At 38.3% G+C, this 14,360-nt stretch overlaps 1 protein-coding gene across 12 annotated transcripts in view; it reads right to left on the bottom strand.

The window, feature by feature from the left end:
- The window catches only part of EYA4 (EYA transcriptional coactivator and phosphatase 4), a 144,551-nt gene that overhangs the window by 9,468 nt on the left and 120,723 nt on the right, over nt 1-14,360 (bottom strand). For all 12 annotated transcript variants that reach the window (XM_017739759.1, XM_017739762.1, XM_017739761.1 and 9 more), the window contains 3 exons: nt 8,088-8,177; nt 1,926-1,984; nt 1,657-1,817 (listed from right to left, as the gene is read on the bottom strand). In XM_017739759.1, the coding sequence (XP_017595248.1) occupies nt 1,657-1,817; nt 1,926-1,984; nt 8,088-8,177 (310 nt within the window). The remainder of the gene's footprint in view (nt 1-1,656; nt 1,818-1,925; nt 1,985-8,087; nt 8,178-14,360) is intronic.

Here is a 14,360-nt window from a genome sequence, read left to right as displayed (position 1 = left end):
TTGCTGATGGCTTGCTCTTCATGTCCTGTTGTTGGTTCCTTTTATAGCGTTTGCAGCCTTGAAACAGCTGCACATCTTATGTTCTCATATCTCAGTTAGTCCTTAAAAGTTAGTCCTCAAAATCTCTTTTTGGGTATAAATTGACAGATATTTAAAAATACCCAGCCTATTAAATGTTGAGACATAAATTTTTTGGAACCAAGGTATTTTAAATGCAGATTTGGTCCTGGAAGAGAAGGGAAATAGGCTTCCTGACCTTTAGTATCCCTCCTCTCTTTCACACCCTATCTCCCAACAAATGATGATGACTGTCTTCAAAAAGCAGAAGTGAAGTAACTAAAAATATATGGATTAATCTTGCCTTCTGATGCCTTCTAGCAGATATTTTGAAATAAACAGACACATTATGTGCTAAGAAGATTATTTAAAAGGCTAAGAAGTGGAGGATAAATGAAGAAACTTGCCCACTAAGGATGGCTTCTATTTCAGATGCAGGATGAGTGGGAGACAATAAAAACCTTAATCCAGTGCACCACGTATCTGCACTCTGCCTTTGCAATGCTTTGTTCCTCTAGTGTGTTTCCCTATGCTGTGCTCTCGGACCTGTGCTCTTACCAGTGCTAAGGGTTTTGTGAAATGCAGCAGCTTTAGAATCTTAGATGCATTAGGAGATACAAGAAAACCCAGTAAGCTTTTGGTTAATACTGTTTCAAAAATTAAAAAAGTATATAAAATTTATATAAATACATAAAAATTCTATTCACAACACCAGTGAAGGGCAAGGCAGGGCAAGTGAAAGTCAGCCCTCTACTACCACCCTTTGGTCCTATTGCTTCATCCTGTGGTAAGGAAAGACTGAACTATTAACAGTGAAAATACGTGACTGTAGCAATTATTGAAGACTTCTAAGTATTCCCTGTCCTCACAGTCTATTGTTGGGGGGGTCAGTTGACACATTCACCTCCTCAGAAGAGGGCTGGCTGTCTCTGCAAGTCACACAGGACTTTCCAGAACAGATTCTTTCAGCTCTGCTGCTTGATTACCTACAACCTACTGGTGCAGACATGAGTGAGCCCATGAATTAAAACAGTACCAGCAAAGCTCTTGTCCCAATGAGATTTGGACTTTTTGGAGACAAAACTGTGTAAGTTACAGAGCCAACAAAAGAGGCTGTTGGGATAGCAGTGATAGAATTTTCTTGCATCCACTGATGAAAACAGACTAGCAGGTATGGAGCAGAGAGTTTAGGAGACAGTGTTGTTACCAACCAGATCATTAAAATGTAGGATGGAAATGCCCATCCACAACCAATTTGTGCTATGGAAACTATACAATATCTTTCCCAGAGCAACAGCAGATCTGAAGTAGAATGAGTGGTTCAACCACTCAGTAAGGTAAGAATAGCTGGGTCTGAAGGAGGAAAATGGGCTCTGTGGAAGCTAAATGGAAGCTTGCTTGGTGTTCCCAATTGTGTTTCTCCAGCACAACAGTGTGTGGCCTTGCCATTACAGTCACCAGCTTTCAATAGCTCATGGTCCAGTCATATCACTCTCCATTCCCTCTGTGGCTTCCCAGGCTCCTTCCCTGGGTGGGAGTTCATCACCATGCAGCTTAGATTGACCAGCATTTGAAGTTGTTTTTGACAACTGAACTCACCTCCTATGTTGTTCTTGTAAGTATTATACAACTCTTTTACTCTTCTGTAACGGAATGCCAGCTTCCTCATCCAGTCAACCCCTCCTCTTACACCTGTTGGCAGACAAAGGTTTGCACTACTTGCAGCTGCATGGAAGCCATCAGTTGCAAAACTGTAGGTACTGCAAACACCCAAAATACAGTAAAAATAAATACAATGTATTCCTGTAAATTCTCAAATTATTTAATCTTAAAAAAAAAAAAAAGAAAGAAAAAATGCTGTATCTTACCTTAGGTCTTGTCCATTATCATCAGAAGAAACATCATCTATATGAACTTGATCGCATTCCTGTTAGAAAGAAAAGAAAGCAAACCCAAATGACAAATTTATCTTGTAAGAGAGTGCAATTGCCATTCCTGGAAGCATCCAAAAGGCGTGTGGATGTAGCAATTGGGGATATGGTTTAGTGGTGAGCACGGTGGGCTGGGCTAATGGTTGGACTAGGTGATGTTAGGGGTCTTTTCCAACCCGAATTACTGATTCTGCGCTCACCACAGGCTTAGTACAGAAGAAATGACCGGTGCAGGCCACTGACTGCACCAGAAGATGGCAGCCTGTGCACACCCACAGCTTTCTATCGCCATCAACCTTCAACTCCTACACAGTCGAAATTACTAGTTAAAATAGACCTTTAGAAAATCAAAATGCAATTTTGGTGTGATTTTTGGAGGAAATTATTTTAATTGTAAAGCCTCAAAAATTGCAGGTCTCATTTATAGTCTCCCTTGTATACCAATATAAACCTTATATTCCCACTCCCTAAAAGCAATTGATGGTGAACCTCAACAGGCATAAAACTTATGTTAAGTGGTTTGGACACTTATCAGGTTCTTCTAATAAATTATGTGAGTGCCTTTGGCTGGAAAATCACATATCATCAGCAGTCCTACAGAACTTAATTATTTCCTGGCTTTGGAAGGGATGGAAGAAACTCAAGGGAACAGAGGTACACAGGAAAAATGAATTCCCCTCCAAGATGGTTTTATAATGAGACAGCTATCAAATATCCTTATCTGCACAGTGGTTACAGCACAAAGATAAGAAATTGTGGGGAAAGCAAAAGTAAATATATAAGCAAGCCATCATGCATCATATAACTATTTTCTGTAGTTGCTTGAACTAACACCTTAATCCAAAGACACACCTGAATTCAGTGTCTACTTCAGTCAGCACTTAATTCAGGCCCTCTGTGATATGCAGGAGCATGCAGTTCTAAGTTTCCAATCTTTCTCTTATAACAGTGCTAAATTGTACAGATAAAGAATAAATCTGAGCAGAAGAGTGATTTCCAAATGTGTAAGCCACAAGTTCCTAGAGCGTGAATTTGGGGAATTGTTATTTTATCTTTCTGCTGTATTTGCTTTGCAATGAAAAAAAAAACTTAACAGACTTTTACTCACATAAAGTAAGTTGTTAAAAACAAGGCAATTTTGTATTAAAAAACCCCATACAATTTAATTTTCAAATACATAATTTTGTTGCACCATACAAGCAATCATAATTTAAAATATTGGGTCAAAGCTAAAATAATGAGTTGCCAAGCTCTGCTCATGTGGTTTAATCCATTAAGACAGGATAATAGGGCTGTGTTCAAGGGACAGAAATGAAGCATTTTCCCCCTCACTAGAGAAATAAAATTTTTTAGTTCTGTCTGAGGAGATTATCTTGAGCTGTAGAATATTTTAATGAAGCTACTTTTGGATGTAAATAGCAGATGAAGAGAGAAAGTAAAGGGGGAGGGGCAGCTAATATAAAATATTAATTTCTTTATCCCTATTTGTTATTTACACTCCAGAAAAAATGCAACTATGCTTCACCCAATGTAGGACAGGAACTCAAAAATCAGACAAAAAGCCCTTCTGGGAAAAATTCTGACTCTATATTTTGCAATATCTGGGCAATACGTGGCTTCCTAATCACCTTCACAGATTTCCCTGGAACTGGTAGAAGTGTTAAGTTTAAAAATTCAGTAATCATTCCTGTGGATTCGAAGGTGTACTAATTAAATGGAGGGCACACAAAAGCCTTGATGGATAAGGAGTGTCTGCTGCTGTTTGGGTTTTGTTAAGCCTTTCAGCTACATTGTTCCAGCCTTGAAAATTCTAGGTAACTGTTCTGCTGATAATTTCATTATTAAGTTAAATGTGAGTGGGTGGCAAAGGCTCAGCTGTTTACTTTTATTTTTTTTGTCTCACAGTTGGTTCATTGTGATTCTGTGATTGACTCCAGGAAAAGGATGAGGGGACCAGGCAGTTTTCTGATTACTCACCCCCTTGTCCCTGCAAGAAGGTTGTTAATATAGGAGTTATTACACATGTTATATAGGAGATCAAACCCAGCAGCACTCTCCAGCTTCCTCATTTTCCCCCTTCCTGTTCTCCTCTGGATCTATGGGTCACCTCCTCTCTACATGCTGGCAATATGTATTTGCTGACCAACAAACAAGCTCATGTGCCCATCACTTCTTGTTTTCTTTTACTTTGTTTTCTTGTTTACTTATCTATTTTAACTAAAACGTTTACCTTTTGCAAATTCACTTACGTGGCATGGAAAAAACTTGCCATAAAAAAACCCCCCAGTTTGAGCGGATTTGAGATAGTTCTCTACTTTTCTCAAAAGAAACAGGAAACTGATGGCACAACACTATGTCTGAGTTTGCTTTTAAATGACACCAAACAAATATGGGAAAGAAGGAAAGAGAGCAAGCTCTGTGTCACTTTAAATATTAAGGTAAAATACTCTCCACATCAGCTATAGTACTGGTTAAGCTCAAGACACAGTGACTCACTGTCAGTGCAATGTCAAAACTAAGAAACATAAAAATACATTTCCTATTAGAGCAAATACAGGAAAGGAGTCTAGGTGTAATATCTAGCTTTTGTTTGAAGCTATACTAATTTAAATTACATCTGAGTGCAGTCAATTCTTTGCAGCAATTTTTAGAGCCTGAAAATTTGAGAGTACAGAATCAACAAATCATCCATAAAACTTATTATCCTGGAACGGACACTGATGTCATTATTCAGTAAAAACACTGCCTTATCATGCTGAACACAAAACTGTTATTAATGAGGAGATATTCAGCACTTATGCTTTCTTAGGCTTTACAGCAAACCTTTTTTTAATATATATGCTTCGGTCTCTGTTAAAACTAGTTTTACCTGCATCCCAAATTCTGAGACTTAAATCCTATTTTTTATCTCTCATTTCTATTTATAATGAGAAAAAATAAAACACAAAATCTCCTTTAAAATATGGAGGGATAATGATAAAAATAGAAATATAATTCAGTTTGTTTGAAATGGATGCTTTTTTTTTTCTTCATTGACCTGAGAGTGGAGTGGAATAATGGAGTTGGAAGATTCATGTCTGAATTACTACTTGCAATTTGCAGAAATTGTTTTTTTTGGTGTGCCTAATAGGTCTTACCAACATTTCTAAATGCTGTCTTAAAATTAATACTGAGAAATGAAGAAAAACTTAATTTTATTCTTTACCTGGTTGAAAACAGAATGCCTTAGTTTGGCTATTATTACAAAGCTGAGTCCCATCTCTAAGTGTTTAGGCACATTAACTTTCTAGAGCACCAGACTCCTATTTTTGTGGCAAAACACCAACCACCCTCCCAAGTGATACTTCTCAAGCTAACTAAAATTCATACCCTGAGAATGCAACAGCTGGAAAGCAGCCTAGCCTGAAGTAAAAGTGCAGCTTGGCTGATTAGAACATGGGTTACTGGGTCAGCAGGGAATGGCTTAGCAGATCGGAATTTCTGCATCAGCAGCCATTGCAGTGAGACAGATTTGCATAGAGGAAGGAAAACTTTATTTTTGTGTGTGATAACTTCTGTAACTTGGTTATTATTATGAGAACCTGCTATGTGGTGTTTGTAACCAAGAGAGACAGGGAAAAAAGAAGGTTTAGAGGATGTAGTGACTGGAGTAAATATTACAGGAATACAGGTTCCTTAGTACATTGCAGTTGTCACATCCAGAGCCATGAGGTTTCCTGTGGGCTGAAGATGAAAGCAAAACAGAAGGTATGGGACCTGAGGGCTGACCATTAAAACAGTGACATGATGAAAGGATAAGCAATCTATCTGCCTAGTGAATAAAGGCCTATCTCACTTCCTCCAGGGAGAATTGAAGTTCTCGTGTCTTGATGGTCGTGATCATTGGCAGCTCAGCACTCATTTCTGCTCCCCTGGGGGAGGACAGAGAGAGAAAAACAGAGAAAGAGACACGGGGAGAAGAGGAGAAATGAGGAAGAGACCCCAAGTCAGACTCGGGGAATTCTCAGAATTCATTATACATTCATCATGCAGATGAACTGTAATATTCAGTAATAGTCACGTGCTCTGCAAACAGATTTAAACAGACAGGTTTACTCATCAGCATATGAAAGGGTGTCACTACATACTTTGGCACTTTATCTTAATTGCTAAGAAGATAGAAAATTCCTGGTCTTCTTGCACATGTTGGAATGTATGCACAAAACTCATTTCAGTACGTGAACTTTGGAATTTTGGTAATTTTGTAAGAGAGTTGGTTTTGAGACCAAGATGAATTCTGGGCCATAAAATACTTAGCTTCTTATAGAAATTGTGATGACGAAATACATATATTAATTGCTTTTAATTGAATCAAACTGATTGATTTCCGAGACTCTCTAAGACCCCTAAGTAGTATTTTTTGATTTATCTAAACCTGGGAACGGTTCAGGCTCTGGAATGAGCTGGTGTATGAGTTTTCGGACAAGGTATTAAAACCATCCTATGAAGATTAGCCAAAATATAATGATCCACCTATGACAGCTGAACTTGTGATCTACAGAGGAAATAAAAAATGAGAGAAAGGAATGAAGTTTCAATGGCCATAAGCAAGAGTAAAGAGGTACGGAAAGAGGGCAAAGCTCCATTTTGCTGAACTCTTCCACATGAACTCACTACAACACTGAAGAACAGATTCCACAGAATGGCTTGAAGTTCATTCATGCCACATAAAATCTGAACATGCAGGGGCAAAGGTCTGCTAAAAAAAAATTAAGAAATGCTTTGAAAAATTTATTTGGAATCTCTCCCCAGTACAGGGTACCAGAAGGAGACATTCACTGAATGTACTTGTCAAGAGATGACTCACTAGGACTGCAATAAAACACACACTGGGACAGGTGTGTCCAGGGCTTTACTTTCTTAGGTTTCTGCTGCTGCAAGGAGGAAGTGCAGTTCAGGTGTGGGGTGAAGTAGATTCCAGTTTCCTGACTTTAAAAGAGCTAAGACTATCTCTGGAGGTCTGCAAGGGATGACAAAGACCACTGCAGACAGGTACCTTCTGCTTTTCTTACTGCCTACTTGATGAAGGAACAAAAGAAAAAATCAACGTCCCAGTGGATGGAAAAATTTCACTTATCTTTATTTTTTCTATTCACTCACCAGAGACCTTTCTCTGGGATTCTAAACAAAACCTCAAAGTCTTCCAGCTCCCATTCATGGCAAGTATCTATCCATGGAGGGAAGTCTGGGATCTACTCTGAATAGGAAAGCAACTGTTTTAGACCAGAAGAAGGTCTGAAAAACCCCTATGTTAATTTAAAAACTGCTTTTGAGTCCATCTCTTGACACACATGGTTGTAGGCTGTCACCATCCATGTTAAGAGATCCAGACTCTCAGAGTGAATTAAAAGCCTGTGAAGCCCAGCTGACCAGCCTGCTTCCCAGACCACTGTCCCTGAGAGAGTCCATGCCTGTGCTTCTGACAGGTGAGCTGCCCACAGAGGGCACTCCCTAGGAAGAGGTCTCTCCCTTTTCTGACCAATTTCCAAATTATACTCCCTGGGTATATTGTGACAATACATGTGGTTGCCTGGTTGCCTTGGGAAGAGACATCACCGACCAGAACATCTATCACAGTTCCAGCTCTCTGAAGCTGCATTCTTTCAGGTAAATGAAGAATATTCTTCATTTGAACAAGTAACAGGGGCCTGTGGCCAAAAGGCTACTCAGGTATCTCAAGAGAACAGTCTCTTCTGGTCAGTTGAGGGCACCCACTGAAGGTGAATGAATATAGAGAACTTCAAGTGAAGAATGTGAAGCATGTATGTTCCTGTTGTGGAGATGACAGCAGACAGCTTTACATAGGTGGAAACCAAAAAGATGGCTACAGGACAAAGAACAGAATGGGTAGTTTGCAGTTCTCTCTCTCACTGAGTTTCACGGAAGGACTCTGGTGCCACAGGAAGTCAGTGCCACCTGGCTAACCTCTCTCTGATTAAAGCATGACTAACCCAAAGACCACATAGGCAGAAAATATCACACACAATAAACACTAATGCACAGCAAAGCCACTAAGTTAAAAACCAGGAATACCGGTGCTAACATTCCTTTGATTCTTACCTCTAAATCATTAAAAAATAAATGTGTGTCAGCAAGATTAAAAATCATTTCTTCCATTCGCAGTCCAAGGGTCACTGCCATGGGTGGATCCTTAAAAAACAAAAAACAAGGTTAACTAATTACATACCTCTAAGTTATATTAGAATTACTTTTAAAATTGCTGTATACAGGGGTTTTGAAACATTAACACTGTAAGAAATTTCTCTGAAATCCTTTCAGTATTAAGCTATTTTAATATAATGCTTATTAAGAAGAGACTGCTGAACTTCTGTTTGTGAGAAAATTCAGGGAGCTGTGGATGTTGAAAAATCAAATATTTTGAAAGTCAAGCAATTTGCAACCTGTCTGAACTGGCAGGAAAAAAACAGGTGGCCATAAATATATATATATATGTATATATACATATATAAACATAAACAAGTATAGAGAAGATTGGAAACAGGGAAGGCACTTTTAATAAAAGATGTATATAGGAACATACACTCCTGTGGAAAGCTTATGTAAGTTGTCTTTTGCTACAGATCATCCCTTCATTGCTGATGAAACACAGGAATCCTGTCCCTGGATAAGAGTCATTCAAAATGCTGCATTTGTTCATAGGTCATCTTTCACACTATCAAATTGCTCCGCCTCAGCAAGACACCACAAATCTACCGATCTGCAACAACACTGTCTGAGAGCATTAAGTGTACAGAAAGGCAAGGTAATTAATTTAACTTCTCTAAGTTTGCTAGGAGAGAGGTAAAGCAGATTTGTGTTGCCTTACATTTAGTTTAAAATAATGGTCCCTGATGCTTTGCTGACACCTGGTACCTGGTTTGATTATTGCCATAATTATCTGCCTGATCTTGAGGGGTTCTAACTTTTTAATGCTTAATGTACTGCAGTGGACTTTTAATACACATGCGATCTTCTTCTCATCAAAATATGGAAAAAATATATATTTCATCATTTAAACTCTGATTGACACCAGCAAGTTTTCAGAAATCCCTTCTTAAATACCTTGAGATTTAAAGTCTAAAAGTTTACCAGCATGTAGCAACAAAATCTTACAAAAACTCAAATGATCATTTGTTAGCATTAGGATCAAAGGCTTCCCAACCAGGATCAGGCAGTCACTACTCCAGGGCTTTGCAATGACAGAATAAAAGACGGCTTCTGCACTCAAGCACTTAATAACTAATGGTAAAATCTGAAACACTAACATTTTGACTCTTGCTCATGAAAAATTCATACTTGAAGGGGAGAATAGTGTTCAAGAAGTTGTAATGATCCAAAGTTAGACCCAATTCTCTGGCCGTGAAAGGAAATATTTTTATGTTGACCCTTGAACTGGTCTAGGCTACCTTTCAGAAGCAAAAAAAAAATGCAGTGCCCAGGCAAAGAACTTCATCCATTCTGTCTTCTGTAGTAATGTTCACTGGATTTGAAAGTCACATGGCTGAAGGCAGCACCAAGTGCAAAGGTCAGTTTTCCGGGAGGGTGATTAAGGAGCACCATTAACAGATTAGCAAAACTCATGTTAGGCACTTAGAACACAAATCACAAAAATACCCTTGACTCAGGAGATTCCTCATCAAGCCATAATGCTTTTATCAAAACGCCATCATATATAAACATGTGTTTGTCTCCTCTTTCTTTTGCATTTCTTTTCTGTGCACAGTAAAATTTATAAAAAATTGTAAGTTTTTTCACCGTAGATATGATATAACAGAGAGTATTTGTAATATGCTTTTTTACCTCAATCCTATGAACACTAAGGCATGTGCATAATTTTATGCACAGGTGGTAACTCATTATTATTTAAGTCATTCACTGGAGTTCTTCCAAAACTGGAATCTCCAACTTTTAATTCTCAGCCTCTTTTTACCCCTTCCTGGGTAGAAGCAGACTTGAATGTGGAAGTTTCCTATAATGTTTTCTGTTATAATTCAGTTCATTTTTACAGAAACTACCAACTATGAATGACAATTTTCTGCCTTGCCTAGTATAGTTGAAAGATGTAAATGTGACAAAGCTCTTATGATTTTCTTATTAGTAGTAGTTTTGTAACCAATTATGCCTGATTAGTACTATTAAAATTATATTTCCTATATTCCTGCTTTGGCAAAGTCATGAGAAGGATATTGCTAGGTACTGTATGTAAAATAAAATAAAGCAAAGCAAAGCAAAGCAAAGCAAAGCAAAGCAAAGCAAAGCAAAGCAAAGCAAAGCAAAGCAAAGCAAAGCAAAGCAAAGCAAAGCAAAGCAAAGCAAAGCAAAGCAAAGCAAAGCAAAGCAAAGCAAAGCAAAGCAAAGCAAAGCAAAGCAAAGCAAAGCAAAGCAAAGCAAAGCAAAGCAAAGCAAAGCAAAGCAAAGCAAAGCAAAGCAAAGCAAAGGGAATTAATTTCAGCTTAGTATAAAATCAGTATGGGATCTCCCCATAACAACTTCTGCTAGGGAGAGTTGCTGGAATTGAATTCTCAAGATATTAACTTCCCTTCTTCCCTTAATAAATTGGCCAAAACTTTGCACTGCAACTGTTTAACAAGAATGAAATATCATGTTCCATCCAGCCCTTGCCATGTTAAGTTCTTTCCTTCACATACAAAAATAGTCAAGAAAGCAGATTTGTCAGGGTCTTGTGGCTTTATAGTGTTTGCACAATATGGAGGAACATGACAATTATCATTTCAATGTCTTTCAGCCTGAAGCAGAAGTTACAGATTCAAGCGGCACAAAGAACTGAGTGTTGAAAAGAAAGCAAGAAACTTGCAGTTGATACAGATTTTAGCATAGCAAATTGAAAAACTTAGTAAGAGGTAGACTGAACTTCTGGAAAAATTGTATTTTGTGCTACTCTGCATAAGCACACACAATAGAGTAAAAAATTATTTAAAAAAGAATCTGGACGTTTTCCCCAGATAATTCACAGAACAAAGAACGACTCTTTGGCCCACAGAGGTATGATGCTAGCCAGATATCATTAGTGTGCAGAAGAATCAAGACCAGCTACAACACTTCTGTACACCTAAATACAAATTACTTTAGTTATGTTAGGATGAAGGCACTAAACTGGAGCCAGACTGTCTGTCTGTGGACTTCTGTACCAGACTGGTCCATCCATCGGAATGCCTCCTGGGAGACTAGATAAAAATATCCTGGGAGGACCAATACTTCAATGTTTTGATCAAGAGAGATCAACTGGAATAAAGCCCCAAAAGCTCAGTGTCCATTAGTGGGAGAAATCTATTTAATACTCTCTTGGTATGTCAGGTTTCAGCACATGTTCGAAATCATTTCATTTCTTGGGAAAAAACTGCAAACACCAAAGTGACTTTAACAAAACCTCAGAAAACAAAGAGATGAATAGACTGTCAGGTAGATTCATTGTGACAGGAATTTGCATGCATGAAGCCTTAAAAATAAGCAAGAAAACAAGCAAAAATTTAAGAAGTGATTTTTAACGGGTGGCTGTCCTGAACAGACTTAAAACAAAACTGACCTCAGGAAAAAGTGGAAATGCTCAAATTAAATACCAATATTTTAACCTGAAGACACTTCCCTAAATTACGTATGTGGGATTCTGAGACTTCAGTTCAGCACTCATGCTCTCAAAGGGGACACTGTCCCAGGAGAGATTCATGTGGGTGGCATGTGGAGGAAGAGAACACATCTCTTCTTAATAACCGTAGCTGGTGGCTGATGAAGGAAAACTCACGTACTCCATAGGGAGTCTCTGTTCCACGCTCTCTAGAAGGCAGTAGGAAAATCAACTCAGAGGTCTCAGACAAGGAGGGAGTGAATGGAGAGGACAACTGGAGGTGATGAGAGATACACTATTAACACAGGCGGACAAGAGAATATTTCTGCATGAATTTGGGAATGTCATCATGGATGTTAATGGTGACAAAGTTTTTCTGTTTAATGACCAGACAAGCAGACAGCGAGCAGTAAAAAGCTTCTGAGCCCTTTCCAAAGAAGTGCACAAGGTTAATGAGGCTTCCCTGACAACTTTCTGTCATTCTCAGTGCTATAAAAAATGGCAAAATATGATCATCAAGTGTGGATTTGTTTTGATTTTTCCACTTGGAAATCAAATTCTCCCTCTTCTAAGCTCACAGAGGAATTGTATTCTTTTTTTAAACAGTTGCACTGTGAGTCACAGCATTTATCTGGGAATCCTTGCCCTCTGGATTGACCTGGGAGAAATGAATGAAATATAAATGCTTGGAGCTAGAGAAAACTCCAGCTTAATCATCCTTTAACCAGCAAGAATAACTGGAATGCAATGGAATAAAGAATACACACTGTTCACAGGGAATAAGAATGTATCTCATAAACTTTTAAGAGATGATGACATCTGCTAACATATGTCCTGTCACATCAACAAATGGTCTCTTAAGAGCTCAGCATTGTAGAAAACCGTATCTGTCAACTGGTGCTCAGCTGCAAAAACTGTCATCATCCACACAAGTCACAGTATAACAGCTCCAATGCCAATGTTCGCGATTGGCTACTGCTGTAAGTAATTAAAAATAGAAGTGTACTGGTTTTATGAAGTACAAAGCAGATGAGTAAATGAGCTGAAAAATGAGAGGTGATCTTACTGCTGGGAGGCAGCACAGCTTCCCTGACACAGTTGTACTGTAGTTTTTATTCTCTTTCATTGTTAGCCCAATAAAATAACCAATACACCAAAAGCCAGAGGGAAACAGTCACAGGTAGAAAACAGCAAGGCATGGAATATTCTTCTGTGAAAGCTTTGTATTTTAAATGTAGAGGTGATACTCTGGCCAACCTCTGGCCAAATCTCTCCCAGTTCAGTCGGGCTTAAAGCTATACTCTACTGGTGCCCAGATAAGCAGCAGCAATTTGCCCCCTTTTTAAATGAGATACTTACTGCTGCGTCCTTCGGCAAAACACTAATTTTAACATGGTTATTATAAAATTTTGACATCAAATAATTATCATACCATGAAAAGTGCTGAACAAGTATATACCAAATAGAGTGTCCGTTCTCAACTTCATAAATCCTTAGGCATAACTCAGAAATCTGCTCTTCGCTTGACAAATACACAACCTGAAACTTGCCTACTGGATCCCGGCCTGCCAAATAATCTCTGCCAATGAAAGCCCTAATTGCCTAAGGAAATGCTGGTTTGACTTTCCTTTTTCTCTTCTACTCCAACCACTTGTTAAACTGTAGAAATCTTTTGCAAGTGTTTATTTCTGGATACAACAGCAGCTCTCAAGTGCTCCTGCAGTCACATGTGGATCCCTATGCCAGGCTATGGATCTATATATGCTATATATATGGAGCTATATATGCTGCACCTCCTCTCACTGCATCCCTGTGCAGCCTGAACTACAGCAGAATAGAGAGATTAAAAGACTAATTTATGATTTTTTTTTCACCTCGTACTGAAATAAACAGCAAAAAGAGCTGGTGAAAATGAGGAATGAAAGTTTGCATGTCAATGAGTAGATGGGAATTTCTAAGTATGAAATGAGGACACTTGGTATAAGAAGTTGCCTTCCCTTAAAGCAATGTTTACATTAAAAACACACTATTCTCACTTAGGAAATTTAAATACGCGAGAAGGGAAAAATTCTGCTTGTCCTGAAAGGGGTTTTTTTGGTGTGAATTCTTTTCTTTGTGAGTTACCTGATTATGTTATACAAAATGAGCTCATGAAATATATATGGAAGAACATGCTGTGCACAGCTGAGCATCTTGTGACATTAGATGCCTTTACTTTTTAAAATCAGGTAGCCAATCACCACAGATAAATAATTTAGTATTGCCACTCTTTTACACCAGCCTGTTTCTTTTTCCATTGTTAGGCAACAATTTTATATCACCTTTCCAGGATAAACAGCTCTCTCAATAATTTTGAAAGACCTATGTGCTAACAAGACTTCTGCTGACAACCTCACAATTCTTGGAGTATTTACTCTCATAGCAACCCAATTCTGGTAAAAATCCAATCTTCAGTCTGGATTAAGACCTTCTATACAGATGGAAATCATACACAGAAAAGATAAGGACCACATGTACTGAACATGTCATGTATCAGAGACTGAGTGAAGTCTATCTGTGGGACCTTTCTCTTCTCCCATTTCTAACCTCTTAGGCACTTAGGCTCAGACATATCCCACCTTAAATTTAGACAACACTGCAATTACATGCAAAAGATAAAATTCTATGTAAATATGGCAATGGCAGCCACTGCAACAAGGAAAAAGTCTACTATTTTTATTCTACAGGGTCTGGAAATGAACACCTTTCCC

The sequence above is a fragment of the Corvus brachyrhynchos genome, unplaced genomic scaffold (genome assembly GCF_000691975.1).
Source record: "Corvus brachyrhynchos isolate BGI_N302 unplaced genomic scaffold, ASM69197v1 scaffold14, whole genome shotgun sequence".
NCBI lineage: Eukaryota > Metazoa > Chordata > Aves > Passeriformes > Corvidae > Corvus > Corvus brachyrhynchos.
This window is presented reverse-complemented; position numbering and strand designations above follow the sequence as displayed.